This window comes from Gouania willdenowi, chromosome 13 (assembly GCF_900634775.1).
Source record: "Gouania willdenowi chromosome 13, fGouWil2.1, whole genome shotgun sequence".
Classification (NCBI taxonomy): domain Eukaryota; kingdom Metazoa; phylum Chordata; class Actinopteri; order Blenniiformes; family Gobiesocidae; genus Gouania; species Gouania willdenowi.
Genome location: NC_041056.1, coordinates 18,767,981 through 18,785,602, shown reverse-complemented (window position 1 = coordinate 18,785,602; position 17,622 = coordinate 18,767,981). Strand labels below are relative to the sequence as shown.

Here is a 17,622-nt window from a genome sequence, read left to right as displayed (position 1 = left end):
TCAAAAACTCTCCCCTCAGGGAACAAAGTACTGGAAGTTTGACAGTGGTGTGCTGGAAGAAGACTATCCTCGAGACATCAGTGTCGGCTTTGACAGAATCCCTGACCATGTGGATGCTGCGTTTGCACTGCCGGCCTCCAGCCATAACGGAAAGGAAAAGGTGTATTTTTTCAAAGGTGGCTCATGTTCCAAATGGTTTTATAAAGCAGATTTAGGCACTGAATGGATGGTGTCAAATAGTTCTTTGGTTAATTGGTTTGAATGCATTTCTTTAACTTGCCACTTGTTGTTTCCTCCAGGGGAACAGTATTACACATACGAGTTCCTCCACAAGCCGTCTCATGGCGAGTGCATCAAAATATCAGAAAGCTCTCCGTCCACTATGAACTACGAACCGTTCTTCACTGAGCTCTTCTCAGACTGTGAGTTGTTGTCAAACTGTTTGTTTAGGAGGTAAACCAAGTGTACAGCCTGACCTGTTCCCTCTGCTCCAGTGCCTCAGCATCATGATCATCACCACTTCATTAACAAAGACTGGAAGGGTCTCAGAGCTCCTGTGGATGCTGCCATGGCAGGAAGAATCTACGTCAGTTCTCCGAGGTGGCCTCGACGGCGTTTGGAGTCCCAGTACAACCGGCAGTGGGGTCGCCAGCAGTACCAGCAGAACGGGTGGCGGTGGGGTCAGAGGAGAAGGAGCCGATCTCCTTTCTGGGAGTCCACGGCTGAGCAGGGGATGAGGATGGGGCAGGGCTTTGCAGAGAGGAGGATGGAGCTGGAGGAGAAGCTTGGAGGAGACTGGGACAGACGTTGGGATCAAGACTGGGACCAGGACAGACGGAGGGACAGCCAGCGCCAGAACAACCGAGGGAACTACGACTCCAGAGCTGATGGATCGTACTGGGATTACTCCCAGAGGGAGATTCCCATTCAGAGCGTCTACTTCTTTAAAGGAGGTAACTCGTTCGTTATTCACTAAAGACATCACTCAGTGTTTTCCTCTTACAAAAAATAAACATCTTCACTGTCAGATGCACAAACTAATGTGTGACTTGTTTGTTTTCTAGATCAATACTACAGAGCAGACCTCAGGACCAAGAGAGTGGATCCTGCCATGCCCCCGTACCCAAGATCTATTGCCAAGTACTGGCTTGGCTGCTCCAACAGCACCGGGGCAGAGAGGAAGTAGTTGGGAGGCTTTGATGAATACCATACTTATCATTTAGTCTCTCACCATGTTTAGTAGTAAACTAGAGATGAACAAAGGTCCACACAGATGGCTGCTTCTGCTGGTGGCCAAAGTTTACTTGAGAGATTATCTTAACCTCGGCACATTAATCTCATGTGACTTCACAATTATCTGACCATTTTTTCTTCATGAAACACTAATTTGCAACAACGTAATAATGTTTATTTACTCCCTTTTCCTAGTGTGTGCATCCTATTTTACAATAAAGCACTGACGTGAAAACTGTTTACAGTCATACTATTACTAACTACTATGTATACAGGGCAAATTAACACAAAACAATTGGTGAAACGGTGGTTTCTTCCATTAAAATAAACTTCAAATCAACTGCTAAACAGACAGTAGAGTCTATAGGTACAGCACTGCATTATATAATGATTCTAGATTATGCTTTGGAATCTCCAGTTCACATTTCTGCTCACAGCATCACAGCTTGAGAATGTTCATCTAGTAGGGAGAGTCTGTAAACACAGAAGGGCCTCTGTCGGACTAACAGCAGGAAAACCTCTGAGAGAGCAGGGATTAAAGTGTCTAGCATGCTGACATAATACTCTGCTCAATGTCTTGCATTGATTTCAGATGTTCTAATCACTAATATGGATACATGTATTGAATAATGAAAAAGTAAATTAAAACCAGTCATGCATACTGCTGAGGGGATGAAGAAAGCACGAATTAGTGTGTAAATTGCCAACTAATTCAATTGTAAATATCTCAGCCCTTTGAAATACAGAAATCAAATCAAACTTCACAGTATTTACAGGGCTCACAGTCTTCTAAAGATTATATCTAATGATGGTAGTCAGGTTTTTTTTTTTTCTCAAACTGCGGGAAGAACTCTCAACTTTTTCAAAATCCTGCAATTTCTCGCAAACAAGTCCAAAAGTTTCCTCTAAATTACACACTCTGTAACACGGACACATTAATGTTGGAATTGCACTTTTTTTAAATACCCACTGAAGATCACACTGCTCCGTATTTGGCCCCTGAACTAAAATGTGTTTGACACCCCAGGTTTAGACATTTAACACTTTCAGGCTTCTAACTTTCCAACCTTACAAATGAGCTTCTTGTAGGATTGGTGAAAAAAAACACACCCCTGACTGTTGTTGAAAACTTTCCCAGAAGAGTTAAAGATGTTTCTATAACAAAAATTTGACCAACTTCATAATTAAACTAAAAGATTGCAATTTTATCAAAGTGTAGAAGTGTATAATGGCCAATGGTCCCAAAGGTTTGGTACGACAGAGTTGGTGTTTTTGGTAAGATGATGTGATGAGTAAAGACAATGGGTCGACGTGGTTTGGTTAAAGGTCAACAGATGGTCACATGACCTCAGCTTTTGCTTGTTAGTGATCTTTAACTCTCTGCCATTGGTGTTCAACAAGTAGATGAAGGGTTTCATAATATGGTCAGTGTAAACAAGGAGCAGGGGTTACTGACACACTCTCAATGATTAGAAACACAAGGCCCATCATTCTCATTTTGTCCCCTGAAACAAACGGAGTGAACATGAAGTTGCAGGTTCTCCTACTTGTCGCTCTGCTCACTGCTGTTGTTGCTTCTGATGGTAAGTTTAGCGTTATGATTTCGTCTTTGATTCAGGATTTGTTATCTTAGTTTGCTACTTCTCTTTCAAGCTGGATTACGGTTGTTTAGCTCGAAGTTCACTTTGTGTCTTCTCTTTCAACACAAACGTTCCAAATGAACACAATAATGGCAGGAAACGAATTGAAAAATGTTTGAAAACAGTTGTTTGCAATTTCATGTTTAAATACTGTAGGTTAGTAAACGCACAGAGAAGATAAGGCCTATTTGTTAATCCTCTCAACTACAACTGCTGTGACATTAAATAAACACAAAATCAGAAGAGATACCAACCTGTGTAGAATCTGGGTTCATGGTAAAAGTCGTCATGGAAACGCATAGAAAGCATAAACCAGAGAGCTCAGTCTGTTATTAAAAAGAAGAAATATTTACTCTAAATTGGCATTTTGTTTGCAAAACAGTCGATTGTCCACGGTAAACAAAGTCAGTGACGCAAGAATGCAATAGTTGTGTTTTTCTTTATTTGAACGCTGTGGACCTCATTTCTGTCATTGATTTATCCTCTGTGCATGCTGTATGCTATTAAGGCTCTCAGAGGTTTGCTGGTGTCCTATCAGCCCCCACCCCACAATTTAGATGAATACCAATGGTTGTCACTCATGTTGTCCATGTTAGGTTTACATTTACATTTCAGAGCTTTAAAGAAAAAGAACAAGCACACTTATTTACTCCTATATGTGCAGTTGACTACAACATCCATTGTTTTAGATATTAGTTTACTTTGTTGTTTGGTCAATCAAACACTACTGACAGACATAAAAAATAAGTAGGATGTCAGCGTAATCACTTTGAAAAGGACAGTCATTTGGAAAAAATGTGGAAAAATTGATGTTAATATCAAGGTTAATTGAGCACTGAGGTTGGCCTGAAGGGCTTCCAGTGAATAATCTCCTCTCTTCATCTTTAGAGTCGTGTTTGGGTCGCTGTCTAAATGGCTTCAACCATGAGAAGAAGTGCCAGTGTGACTCTATGTGCAAGTACTACCAGAGCTGCTGCTCAGATTACGTGGTCACATGTGGACAAACAAGTAAGAAAGCTCATGAATCTGTACCTTATTCAAAAGGAATCACTCAAACCCTGCAGTGAGATCTGGGTCACTCTATTTCTGTGCAGCTCGAGGCGACACGTTTGTGTTAGCAGAGGATGATGATGATGATGATGGTGGTGGTGATTATGATGTCGGGCTTCACCTAGGAAGCCCTCCAACTCATCGGCCTTCATCTCATGATCAGACTGTCACGGACACCAGTGATCAGCTGAGGTCAACAAACGGTCCAACCACAGACTTTAGTCACAAACCACATAAACGACCACACGCACCCCTGCAGATGACCCGATCTCCTCAGCTGACCCAACAAGTCCCTGTGACATCAAAAACACAGGATTTACTCACAGATCCTCCCAACCATCAGGTCCCCATCAACACTGAAATATTTCAGACTGAAGCAGCAGCTGAAACCACCACCAGGCCCATCATAACAAGCCCGACACAGGACCCCAACCCCGACGCTGAAACCTGCAGCGGGAGACCTTTTGACTCTTTCATGCAGCTGAAAAATGGATCCATCTACACCTTCAGAGGTGAAACAGTGCTTATTAAAAACTGACTGGAGTCATTTTTGTTTGTTTTTGTCAATTCATTTTTATTTCAGTCATGCTGCCTTTCTATTTCTATAATTCATCATGTGAAAAAACACTGATGTTTTACTGTGAGCCGGATGACCTGATGAATTAAGACTTCAGTAAATCCCCTTGGCTTTTTTTATGACTCCACAGGGCTCTACTTTTTTGAGCTGGACCAGAAGTCGGTGCTTCCTGGTTATCCAAAGCTAATTGAGGATGTGTGGGGCATCAGCGGGCCAATCGATGCTACATTCACTAGGGTCAACTGTCAGGGGAAGACTTACATCTTCAAGGTGGGTGTTTATCATTTAATCTCCTGTTTGTTCTTTAAGGCAACACTTTTCTAAAACTCAAAAACTCTTCTCTCAGGGAACAAAGTACTGGAGGTTTGACAATGGTGTGATGGAAGAAAACTATCCTCGAGACATCAGTATCGGCTTTGGCAAAATCCCTGACCATGTGGATGCTGCGTTTGCACTGCCGGCCTCCAGCCATAACGGAAAGGAAAAGGTGCATTTTTTCAAAGGTGGCTCATGTTCCAAATTATTTTATAAAGTAGATTTAGGCACTGAATGGATGGTGTCACATAGTTCTTGTTGTTTCCTCCAGGGGAACAGTATTACACGTACGAGTTCCTCCACCAGCCGTCTCATGAGGAGTGCATCAAAATGTCAGAAAGCTCTCCGTCCACTCCATTCAGACGTTACACTGACATTTATTATCCCAACTATGAACCGTTCTTCACTGAGCTCTTCTCAGACTGTGAGTTGTTGTCAAACTGTTTGTTTAGGAGGTAAACCAAGTGTACAGCCTGACCTGTTCCCTCTGCTCCAGTGCCTCAGCATCATGATCATCACCACTTCATTAACAAAGACTGGAAGGGTCTCAGAGCTCCTGTGGATGCTGCCATGGCAGGAAGAATCTACGTCAGTTCTCCGAGGTGGCCTCGACGGCGTTTGGAGTCCCAGTACAACCGGCAGTGGGGTCGCCAGCAGTACCAGCAGAACGGGTGGCGGTGGGGTCAGAGGAGAAGGAGCCGATCTCCTTCCTGGGAGTCCACGGCTGAGCAGGGGATGAGGATGGGGCAGAGCTTTGCAGAGAGGGGGATGGAGATGGGTCTGAGGCTGGCAGAGAGGAGGATGGAGCTGGAGGAGAAGCTTGGAGGAGACTGGGACAGACGTTGGGATCAAGACTGGGACCAGGACAGACGGAGGGACAGCCAGCGCCAGAACAACCGAGGGAACTACGACTCCAGAGCTGATGGATCGTACTGGGATTACTCCCAGAGGGAGATTCCCATTCAGAGCGTCTACTTCTTTAAAGGAGGTAACTCGTTCGTTATTCACTAAAGACATCACTCAGTGTTTTCCTCTTACAAAAAATAAACATCTTCACTGTCAGATGCACAAACTAATGTGTGACTTGTTTGTTTTCTAGATCAATACTACAGAGCAGACCTCAGGACCAAGAGAGTGGATCCTGCCATGCCCCCATACCCAAGATCTATTGCCAAGTACTGGCTTGGCTGCTCCAACAGCACCGGGGCAGAGAGGAAGTAGTTGCAAGAATACAAGATGAACATGTGTCAAACAGGTTCAACTGTAAAATACAGATGAGCAAAGCCTCACTTAATTCCCCTGAGGGATTATCCAAACTTCACCACATATCTTGTGTCCTCAGCATCATCTGACCACATTTATCAAACCTAGAGTCTCTATACATGTTATACTGTATCTGAAGGTTGATCTGCACTGTTCCAGGTTTAGTCTTCATACATTCATTGGAACGCTCACATTGACTGTCTGGCATTGCTCCTAATATGATACATTGAACACGGCAACTTGTTTGTTAAAAATGTCTTTTATTTGCATTAACTTCCTGCCTCTGCATCTGTTTCCTAGTTACCAAATGCTTTCTATTGATATTAGTTTACAATGTAATCTATTTCTAAGATACAGATATGTTGGGTAATTATTTAGAAATAAGGGATTATTTATTAAAAGGAACCTCCACTGTTTTTACAAGTTTGGCCCAAAATGTTCCATGTGTTCTCATTAGAAGAAGCTGAAAAAATGTCTCACATGGATCAATAATCCTTTATTTATAAAAGATGAGCATTAAAGTAATGAATTAAACATCAGAGAATGGCACCTAAAAAGAAAAGGTATAAATAAAATACTTTCTTGTTATCATTCCTGCGCCATGTTTTTTATAAACCGTTTAGATATCTTTTATATTATAGGTCTATTATCATTTTCATTCAAATGTTACCAAATTAAGTTTTTTATTATTCCAAACAATTTAAAACTGTCTTTTCAAGTTACAAAGGATAACCTTTTTCCTTTAGCCACACCTGTAAAGGGTACAACTTCCTACATAATGCAAGAAGACTTTATAACAAACGCCGATGTTTTGACAGCAACTAAACTGGTTTATAATTCATGCTTCTTCTTTTTTATATATGTTTTTACAAATTGCAGTTATTCTATGATGTCTTAACAGCAAACATCAGTTACATTTATTTGTTGATGACAAATTTATCAGTATCTACTTATCCCCAACGAAGTAGCAACGCCAGGAATAAGGTGGAGTTGTCTGAAAAATTGCAGCCTTGTACATTCAATGGTACATGCATACCAAATATTTCATAGTATTTGACACTTGGATGTCATTGAAATCTTCTAAAAGCATAAATGAATGTTGATCATACTAGTAAATCTGCTATCCAACCGTTTGTGAGATGAGGGAATGTCAAACAAATGAGGTTTCCTGGTTTGACGATAAAAGTTGGCTAAAAAATAAAGATGCATTCTAACAGAGATTAAGAGTGTTTAATAAAAATATTTTCATAGCATGGTTCGTCTTTCACATTAACCTCAGGGAGCCTTGCAGCATCTCCTGCAGGTCCCACTGTCAGGTAGTGGCTTTCAGTCTGTATAACTCTCTGATCTCCATCCACCTGCAGATCTGAGTCTGCATCGGCTGATGACACCTCTGGCACGCTTTTCAAAATAAAAGAGGGCTGACGTGCGGGAGTGCTGCTCTCTGACTGCAGACCATCACTAGAGCCCGGTGCATCACAGAGCTTCTTTCTGACGGGTTTGTAAGCCACAGCCTCTTCTGCAGACGGCTCTCTGTGCTCCCACACTCTGGCCCGGGCCCCCAGTTTTTTCCTGGGAGGTTTGGTGATCTCGTCGACTTTTTTAGGTTTAGTCCTGTTGGACTCCTGCTCCTGTCGTCTCTGCAGGCTGCCTAGTCTACGCAGCATGGCCTGAACCGGCCCCTCAGAGCTGCTGTTTGTTGTGGTCACAGGTTTCCCTGCTTTACCCACCGTCACATACACTGTGGTCACCTTGTTGGGCTGAGCTTCAGAAGCAGCTGTGTCAGTGTTAGAGGTCGTTGCTGGGCCTGAACAAGCAGGAACCTGAGCTGAGGCACGCTCTTCCTCCTGCTCTGCTGCCGTACAGTTATGCCTCTGATCTTCTATCACCTCTACTTCCACCTCCTCTTCCCGCCCTTCACCCTCAGATCCATCCTTCTCACTGCCTCGAGGTGCACCTCCCGAATTCTGAAGTGATGACAGCATCAGGACACCCCAGGGTGACTTGGGTTTAGTGCGTGAGAGCACAGCAGAGTCCTGAGCCGAGCCACGTCGCTCCTTAGGGCTAAACCTGGTGCCTTCTGCAAAGGACACAGAGGGCCGCTTGGACTTAGCGATGCTGGAGGTGCGTGGGATGTTGAAGGGTGAGGTGATGTCCTCGCAGCTGAAGCCAGAAGGGTCTAAAAACATGTTGCACTTGGAGCTCATCTCCTGGAACTCTCCACCAGCCACAGCCGGAATGTCTGTTAAAAAAAAACAACTGATACAGTATGCAGTAAGACAAACAGGATACAGAGACAATCCCACAGTTCGTCTGCTTTTACCTTCTCTGGGGGGAACACAGTATAGAGCTTCTCCCTCTTCTTCATCACTGTCAAAGGACGAGCCCTCCGTCACCCAACCAGAGGAAGGAGGCTCGATGAAACTGTGGTTAAAGGTGGACTCTGGGTCATGGTGAGAAACTGTGGAAGTATAACAATAAGAAAAAACACATGAAAGTTGATCTCAGCCAACATCATACAACACTTTTCCAAGTTTTGAAATTGACATATGAATAACAAGTTACCGGTTACTTGTACAGCTCAACAATAACTTTGTACAATATCTTTTAATTACCTCTACCAAAGAGGTAATATTTTCACTGACATTTATTTACAGTATTTGTTTGTCTGTTTGCAGGATTACATCAAAAGTACTTTGTATTTTGATGACTTTTTAACCAAAGATAGATCTTACATCATGAAAGATTTCATTCATTTTTAGAGGGGATCCGGATCAATATACTGAATATCTTTTATCTCTCATCGTTGGTAGCATTTCTAAAATTCATATCTCATTTTGTCATTGACCAAACTTTATGAAACTGACTCATCCAGATTGGTTTCGGATTGTGCATGTTATTGTGGTTTTTTGAGAAATGTGGGTGGCCATAGTACATTTCGACCCTCTGTATTGTTATTAATGGGGACAGACATTTCTTCCAAGTCTATAAAGTGATCCTGATTATGGTACCATGAACTGCCAATATCTGCCAAAGTGGATACATTGTGCTCTTGTTATTGTTGTAAGAGCAAACCAAACATCTGGTCAAAGGAATTTTGGCACAAATAAGTTAAAAAAACATATACAACACATCAGTGTGTGTTTACAGCTTTCCAGTAAAGGACAGACCTGTGACACGAGGAAGTCCAGACGACCAGTCAGAGATGCACGGCAAGGCAGCACCAATGTTTGCCAAGACACTGTAGACATGATACTTCATCCGGACATATACACTACCGTCCCCCGATGACTCCCTATACAGAAGAAGATGATGACATGCTATGACCTATGATTAAAATTGGATATATTGATATTGATTTATTTATGAGGCTGTCAGTAGTTATTTTTCACAGTGGACCTGTTTTTGGTGTCAGCAGGACCTCCTCCACAACACAAGCAGCAGCACAGCACGGCCAGCAGCAGCAGCAGCAGAGGAACCAGCACGCCTGCCAGCACAGCGCCTCGGCCACCTGACACACAAACATACAATCCATGGATTTCATCTTCCAACCTTCACAAACACATGCACGCAGTGGAAAAGATGGATGGATGGACATACTGTACGAACAGACACCAGTGACAGAGTGGCAGTCGACTCCCGCTCCACAGTCACAGACAGATGAGCAGTTTAGTCCGAAGTGCAGCGCAGGACAGCTGTTGTTGCAACTGGGAGAAAAACAGCACGTGAAATGATAACCGAAACAGGGAATCAGGATTTATTTTAATATAACACATTATTGGTGATATGTCATGAAGAGAGAATAGAAAAAAACAACAATGGAGCATTTAAATCAAAAGGTCATTGACCTGCAGAAAGAGAGTAAAAATAGCACAATTGTGGGTGAAAAAGTCCAATCCATTTTGTGGACATAGGTGATATACGTACATGGTAGGGGATTGACTGTAACTCCCCTAAAACACTACATTGTAGACTAATGCTGATAACAGCTTAAAAACATTTAAACATTTTAAGCGTTTTATCTTCCTTAAAATGCTGTGTGTCTGTTTTGTGTTTGTTGGGTTGCTTATTTATCTTTATTGCACTATTTTTTGGACGACTATTGTGTTTTTCTGTGTGTTGCCTTCTGTTGTCTTATTCACTGCACTTCATCTGATGTGAGCTGCCATGACAGTAAATTTCCCCATTGCGGGATCAATAAGCTATCTATCTATCTATAAAGTACAGTTTTGATTTAAGGTAATATATTAATACAAGTGGATGGGGGAAGCAGCAATTTGCTTAAATTGAGCTCCATGGAGTGAGTTTAATTTTGTTTATTTTTCACAAACTTTTAAAATACGACTTTTATATTTTAAATCCTGATTTAAATTTTATTGTTCTTGTTTAATACGGATTACGTTCAAAACTTCAAAACAACCTTGGAATAGAACAAATTTAGTTATTCAAAATTAGTTATTGTTCATAATCCAACACACTAAGGCGAGTCATACTGATGCATTTCTATCTAATAAAGGCATGACTCTCAACAACAAAAAAACGTCAATCAGTTCTTTGATCAGACTGCTCACCTCTCCCCCTGAAAGCCTGGCTCACAGACACATTTTCCTGTCACATGATGGCAGTTACCGTGGAGACAAGGACTACACAGGAAGCGACAGCCGTCCCCGAACGTCCTGTCAGTGCAGGCTTCCTGGCACCTGCAAGAGAACAAAATAATACAGTGTTAATCCAATAACCCCAAGTGTAAACAATGAAGAACTGCTTCATTCCATCCACTGCTACCTAATGAACACACACATTACATATAAACCATAATAGTATATTCGTGAATGGCTATTTAATAATAATGGCTTGGCTTTATATAGTAACCAATGGTCTCCTCTTAGCCTCAGACAGAGGGTTGGTCTCAGTTCTGATGCTCTTAGATTCTAGTGCAGCCCAGTGGATCATCATCTATTACTGCAAAGACTGTAAAGTGTTTTGGGGATTAAAGAAAGGTTGGTTTAAATCCTACTCATCAGTCAGAACCTACTTTGTTCATGTTCACGTTAATCTCTCCTCAGCGCACGCCAGAGTTAATCATGGAGTTCCACAAGGTTCAGTTTTGGGACCAATACTGTTTACATTATATATGCTTTCACTAAGGAACATTATTAGGGAACATAATATAAAATTTCCATTGCTATGCGGATGATACACAGCTTTATATGTCAATGAAATCAGATGAAACTCATCAGTTATTAAAACTCCAGGCTTGTCTTAAAGACATCACATCCTGGATGAACCGTAACTTTCTCCTTCTTAACCAGGATAAAACTGAAGTGATTTTATTTGGTCCACAACACCTCAAAGAGAAATTATCAGAGCAAATAGTGTATCTGGATGGCATTACTCTGTCACCCAGCACCACAGTAAAAAACTTTGGCGTTATCTTTGACACTGACTTATCCTTTAACTCTCATATTAAACAAATCTCAGGGACAGCCTTCTTCCACCTCTGTAATATCTCCAAAATCAGGAATATCTTAGCCCAGAGTGATGCTGAAAAACTAATCCATGCATTGGTTACATCTAGACTATTTTATTGTAACTCTCTACTCTCAGGATGTCTCAATAACTCACTAAAAAGTATCCAGGTAATTCAGAATGCTGCAGCCAGATTATGAACAGGTATGAACAGGAGAGAGCATATTTATCCAGTAGTCTCAGAAAAACATGATAGTGTATCATGTTTTTCTGCAGTCTGTGTCTTCTCCTCGCCCTTCTCTCTCTTTTCTTTTCAGGTGTCTTGATGCTGGAGCTGGCGGTTCTTGATCAATGATTCACGGCTCAACTAGTCTGCAACACTCTGATGGTCTATCCTTCTATCCTGTTCTGTTTGCCCTTCTGTTCACTAACCCCAACCAGTCGAAGCGGATGTCTGCCACCTCTGAACCTGGTTCTGCTAGAGATTTCTGCCTATTAAAAAGAAGAAAGAGGGAGTTTTTTCTTCCCACTGTCACTAAATTCTTGTTCATGTGGATCTTGTTAAGTTCTTTCTTTCTTTCTTACTATGGACTTTATATTTTGTTAATATAACGTTGAATATAGCGCTTTTTTCAATGAGACTCAAAGCCTGTTACAGAAACAATTATTCATTCACATCAGTCATACCAAAGTCATCAGTCATTTCTAAGGAAACGGCCGAGAAATCTTTCACACAGATTTAACGTTGTGTTCAAACAACTGTAAATTCAACTTTGAAAATTATTACTGGATTCTCATATCCATCCATCCATTTTCATACCCGCTTATTCCCATTTAACAGGGTCGCGGGGGTCTGCCGGTGCCAATCTCCGGCTCTCATAGGGCGCTGGGCGGGGGTACACCCTGGACAGGGCGCCAGTCCATCACAGGGCAACACAGACACAGACAACCATTCACTCTCTCATTCACTCCTATGGGCAATTTAGAGACTCCAATCAACCTTACAGTCATGTTTTTGGATTGTGGGAGGAAGCCGGAGTACCCGGAGGAAATCCACGCAGCACGGGGAGAACATGCAAACTCGCATTCTCATAATATAATAATATAACATAATATAATATAATAATACACAATATTAAATAAATCAATGCTCATACAAAAATAACATTTTCAAGGAAAACTGTGCTTGCTTTAGATGTGTGGGCGGGGCATTGGGATTTGAGGGTACTGGAATGGGCGTGGCTTCCTTGGTGATTTGAATATTTTCTAAATATTCAGCTTCACATTTTTCGACACACTTAGATACTGTATAGGTTGATTTAAATACTGATCTAATATTTTTTTATTTTTTTAACACAAACATATTGTTGACAATTTCTTATAACACGTTTTACATTAATTCCTGTCTTAAATGTTTTGGAAAATGAGCATTAGGAAAGTGAGGTAAACATTGACAATATGTCAGTTAGAAAATCAGCACATGTTTACGATAAGTACATTTACTTCACTTTTAGAGTCGTATATATCATGTCTCGTATCTTGAGAAGAACAATATTCTGAGCTCTACCAAAGGCTAATCAGAATCACCAGTATAAGTCTAACCTAGAGGTGAACTATTTTGATGAGGTAAAATAAGACACCCAGAAATGTCACCACAAAGACAAATTAATGACAGTACTGATAGGTTCTTGGGATTACGACGCTTGCACACCTTGATCCAGTCCATCCGGCATCACACCTCGAACATATCCCAGTTATTGGGTCACATGGTTCGTTGTTCCTGCATCGTGGACAAGTTTCTTTACAGCCGTCACCAAAGAAACCTGACGAGCAGGGGACGTCACATCTGGTACCGTTCCAGCCCGGCTCACAGGTAGAACACAGCCCATCGGTCACTGAGCAGGGCTGATCATCTCTACAATAACCACAGCTACAGACAGGGAAGATGGTCAGTAGAGGAACAAAAAGAAATGCTTTTTCCTACACACATACACACTATTACCTCATTAAGCAGCCACGGCCATACTTCCCAGCCTCACAGGGCTGGTCACACAGCACATCCTGGTATCCCGGGTGGCACAAACATTTTCCAGTTGTTGGATCACAACTGCTGTGTGTGAGGTCACACTTACACTTCTGCTCACAGCTGGATCCCCACCAACCAGGCACACATTCACACACACCAGAGCGCTGATGGCATGGAGACTGGTTGCAGTTGCAGGTGAAGGCACACTTCTGGCCCCAGTGACTCAGCTGACACTGGCATCGGCCCGTCAGCTGGTCACATCCTGAGCCTGTAGACCCCTCACTGAAGCACTGGCATGGCTTGGCACACGTGGAGAGCCACCAGCCTTCATCACACGTGCAGTTTCCATGTACCGCGTGGCAGCGGCCATGGCGGGTGCACTTGCAGGTGTGCTGGCAAATCGGACCCCAGCGGTTTGGGAAGCATGTGCACTCACCTGTGGAGGGATGACAGCGGCCGTGTGGGTAGCACGGACACATCTGACGACAGTCAGGAGCCCAGAACTCAGAGGGACAACCTGGGACAACAGGGACACAACATGTGACTGATATGTAATTACAGAACTCATTCCTGGTCAGTTCTGGTCAGACTGCCCTAAGTAGGCCAGATACCATTGTACACTGATATCTCTGCTCGTGGAGGCTCCGCTAAGTTGTGACGACCGCTATCAGCAACATACGTAACACTGAGAGCACTGAACAGCAGCAGACTCACTAAGGCACACACACTGAATACTTGTTTACCTCTGAATCCAAGACCGGTCTGTTCCCCAAACCCCATTGACCAAATAAACCCTGTGTACAATCAACAAACACACACATGATTCTCAACTCGTGGATCAGGACTCTAAAGCAGAGTCCAAATGATTAATCGGCTCGATTAGCTATCACCGATTAATCCACATCTGTCAATAGCCTGATTAATCAGTTGGGGTCTAATATGCAGCTGATGCATGACCTTTTTTGCTGTGTGGAGATTCTGTGGCTCTGTATTATAAGCTAAGCAGGTCTGGTTAGTGGTTGGATGGGAGACCACTGACAATTCCAGGTGCCACAGTGGGGGACAGTCACACCAGTGGTATCTGTCATTGAGGTGAGTGAGTGGTGGTGGTGATCGGAGGGGCCGATGACGCACTATAGCAGCCTCGCTTCCATCAGTCTGCCCCAGGGCAGCTGTGGCTACATGAGTAGCTTACCACCACGAAGTGTGGAGTGAAAGAATAATCCGTTAATTCAGTAAAGCGACTTTAAGTGTCCAAAAAAGCGCAATATAGTATAGTATAGTATAATATTGATTACAAAAAATACAACACCAGGCCTTTAAGAATAAAAATTTCTAAAAAAATATCCATGCTTACTGTATTTGTGAATATTTGTTTAACATTGTATTTCTGGAAACACAGTTTGCAAGTTTGCCTGTTGTCATTTATCAGTGGTTTTACAGTCATTATGTTGACAATGTTACTAATTAGAGTTCCTTAACTCATATTTTGGGTATTATAAGAGTTTGCGTTCATGTAGAGTCTATATCCTGTGTTTATAAAGCCTCTTTTTTTTCCATATATTGGAGATAGATTGGATATCTGATAGATAGATCTGTCTTATAAGTCAGTATTAGTATCGGCCCCAAAAATCCCATATTAGTCAGGCTCTACTAAAGTGGGTCTATGGTACTAAAAATAAATCCTGGGGATGTATTACCTCTCCTAACTGTAGGGGGGGACATATTGCTGCTTGGTATATCTCAAAGCACCTTTTCAATACACTGATAAGTAATATGGTCACTTTTCTCTTTGATTCTTATCTTGCAACATGTTGTTAGTAGTGGTAGATCCCGAGGACAAACCAGATGAGGATCACTGACTATTTACAGCTTGAATCAACGTTTACGGATACCTATGCTATAAAAAACGAGCGTTAACCCAACAGGAGAAACCAATCTTAGATCATAACATACCAGTCTTTAATTTGGAGTTCTCAGTACAGGGGCAAAAATTAAACACATTATCACATTAGGACCCCAGCTGTACAAAACTGTAAACAGTCTCACCACCATGTACATCTACCAGGGGTCGGTTTTCATGGGAATGTTTTAATTAATTGTAATTTTGCCACAATTTTTAAGTTACAAATTGTTGATGACCAAGATTCTAGAAAGTTGCCACAAATGCACATTTTATAAACAAAAGAGACCCTTATTGGACAGCCCAATATTAGTGTGTGTTAAGGATAGGCTAAGACTAAGTAAAGTGTGTATCAATGCCTAATTTCAGAAAGAGACAGCTGGAGCCTTATAATAACACTATAATCATATATACATATCCATAATATCACATATACAGTACAGTATATATATATATATATATATATATAAAAACATAATACATATACAATTTAAGAGGGGGACAGAACTTAAAAAGGGATAGAGTTAGAACTACATTGAAAAACAAGTGTGTATCAACTGCAGGCGTTAAATTATGGAATATTTTAACAGATGAAATAAAAGACAATAAAACATAAGCAACTTTAAATATATATATATAGAGCAGCATGTTGACTTAGGGCGGATGTCTGATTGTGTTCATATGTATATAGTTATCTTATATTATAATTATAACTTGGGTAGTATTTAATATCACTGCATTATACTTTGTTTATATAGATGTACAGTATGTATGTATAGGTGTATTTCTGTATATATGTGAATGGCTGCATATATGTGTATGTATACAGATAAGTAGCTCATAGATAAATTGGTTATACTGGTTATAGGATTAAACAAGTCAAACTTCTTCCTACTCTTCTTACTCTGTGTTTTTGACGTGTTTTGGAAACGAACTTGTTTTTTGACATTCCTTTTATTTTATGTGTATTGTTTTTGTTTTTACATGTTCAAAAATAAATAAATCAAATCCAAATCCAAATAGTGGTGGTAAAACTGGTACATTCTTCAAATGTTGGATGGTTTATTAAAGGGACTCACGTGATTTACATTGCGCTCCAAAGTAGCCAGCTGGACAGCGACACACTCCAGGAGACAAACACATCTCATCCTTTAGACAAGCGTGGTCCCCTTCACATACAGCTGAAACACACACACACACACACACACACACAACGGTTGTGTTCAAATGATCTAAACTGCAGGTCATTAAACTTCATAAACGTACGGATGGAACACTCCTTTTCCTCTTGCTGCCATCCAGAGCAGCAGACCAGGTGTGAAGGGTCCCTGAATATTAAAAGGTAACAACAGATCAGTTTGACACAGATGAAAACATTACATGTACACAAAGAGGTCCAACCAGAGTGGTTGAACGTGAAGCTGACGTACCTCGTGTCATGGCAGACGTTCTTCCCTGTAGGATCCAACAAATGTCCAGAGTGCAGAGAACAACAGAACAAAGCAGCCAGCGCTGTGAGGAGAACCTTCATCTCCACACAAAGTCCAAGAAGAATCAAAGATCTACCTGTGACTCAAAAACAACCTTTGAGAAAGGGAGCACGCTGAGGGGCAATGTCTCTCCTCCACCCTTACATTCTGTCCCTAAAAGTGTGTCTAAACCTTTCTTGTGGTTCCTGCACAGCCGAAGAGGTCAAAACTCCGGGTTTCCTCTTCCCATTTCCTCGGGAAGCCAGAGCCACTTCCTTCTATTGAGCAAGACACAAAGCTTTTTAAAGAAGGTCCAACACAAACACACAAACTTGGGCCGCACACATTTGTCAGCCAGCTCACACGCACACACACAGGTGTTCACCTTCTTCCCGAAATACAGTTTTGATGATGTTACAGGAGATTGTTGTTGTTTTTCTAAGGTATGATCAGTGCCTTTGATGGCTTTATAGCAGGGCTGTCAAACTCATTTTAGTTTCATCTCAAGTGAGCCACAGTTAATGTGCTGGAGAACAATTAATTTCAACATTGTTGTGCCCTATTTTGCACTTGTATGTATAGATAAAATACTAAATATGTAAGAAACCAACAATATCCAAGCAATAAGTGATAAACATTAGTCCCAACAGGGTCTGCACTTTAAATTTCCTAGATTT

The 17,622-nt window shown here is 41.6% G+C and overlaps 2 protein-coding genes across 7 annotated transcripts in view; one reads left to right on the top strand and one right to left on the bottom strand.

Annotated features, from left to right (window-relative positions):
• vtna (vitronectin a) overlaps window positions 1-7,384 on the top strand; it is a 12,913-nt gene extending 5,529 nt beyond the window's left edge. For 4 of the 6 annotated variants that reach the window (XM_028464559.1, XM_028464558.1, XM_028464557.1 and 1 more), the window contains 4 exons: window positions 20-176; window positions 5,087-5,239; window positions 5,312-5,803; window positions 5,915-7,384. In XM_028464559.1, the coding sequence (XP_028320360.1) occupies window positions 20-176; window positions 5,087-5,239; window positions 5,312-5,803; window positions 5,915-6,036 (924 nt within the window). In that variant the 3' untranslated portion in view covers window positions 6,037-7,384. Of the gene's footprint in view, window positions 1-19; window positions 177-299; window positions 423-494; window positions 954-1,064; window positions 3,782-5,086; window positions 5,240-5,311; window positions 5,804-5,914 lie in introns of those variants that run through there. The other 2 variants (XM_028464556.1, XM_028464560.1) reach the window with 2 other exon arrangements.
• On the bottom strand, window positions 7,290-17,622 carry scarf1 (scavenger receptor class F, member 1). The gene is made up of 11 exons (XM_028464554.1): window positions 16,907-17,622; window positions 16,743-16,804; window positions 16,556-16,657; window positions 13,550-14,090; window positions 13,259-13,477; window positions 10,650-10,778; window positions 9,679-9,785; window positions 9,478-9,589; window positions 9,249-9,373; window positions 8,402-8,539; window positions 7,290-8,320 (listed from the first exon to the last, which is right to left on the bottom strand). The coding sequence occupies exons 1-11, from the start codon at window positions 17,005-17,007 to the stop codon at window positions 7,299-7,301; spliced, it is 2,658 nt and encodes an 885-aa protein (XP_028320355.1). The 5' UTR covers window positions 17,008-17,622; the 3' UTR covers window positions 7,290-7,298.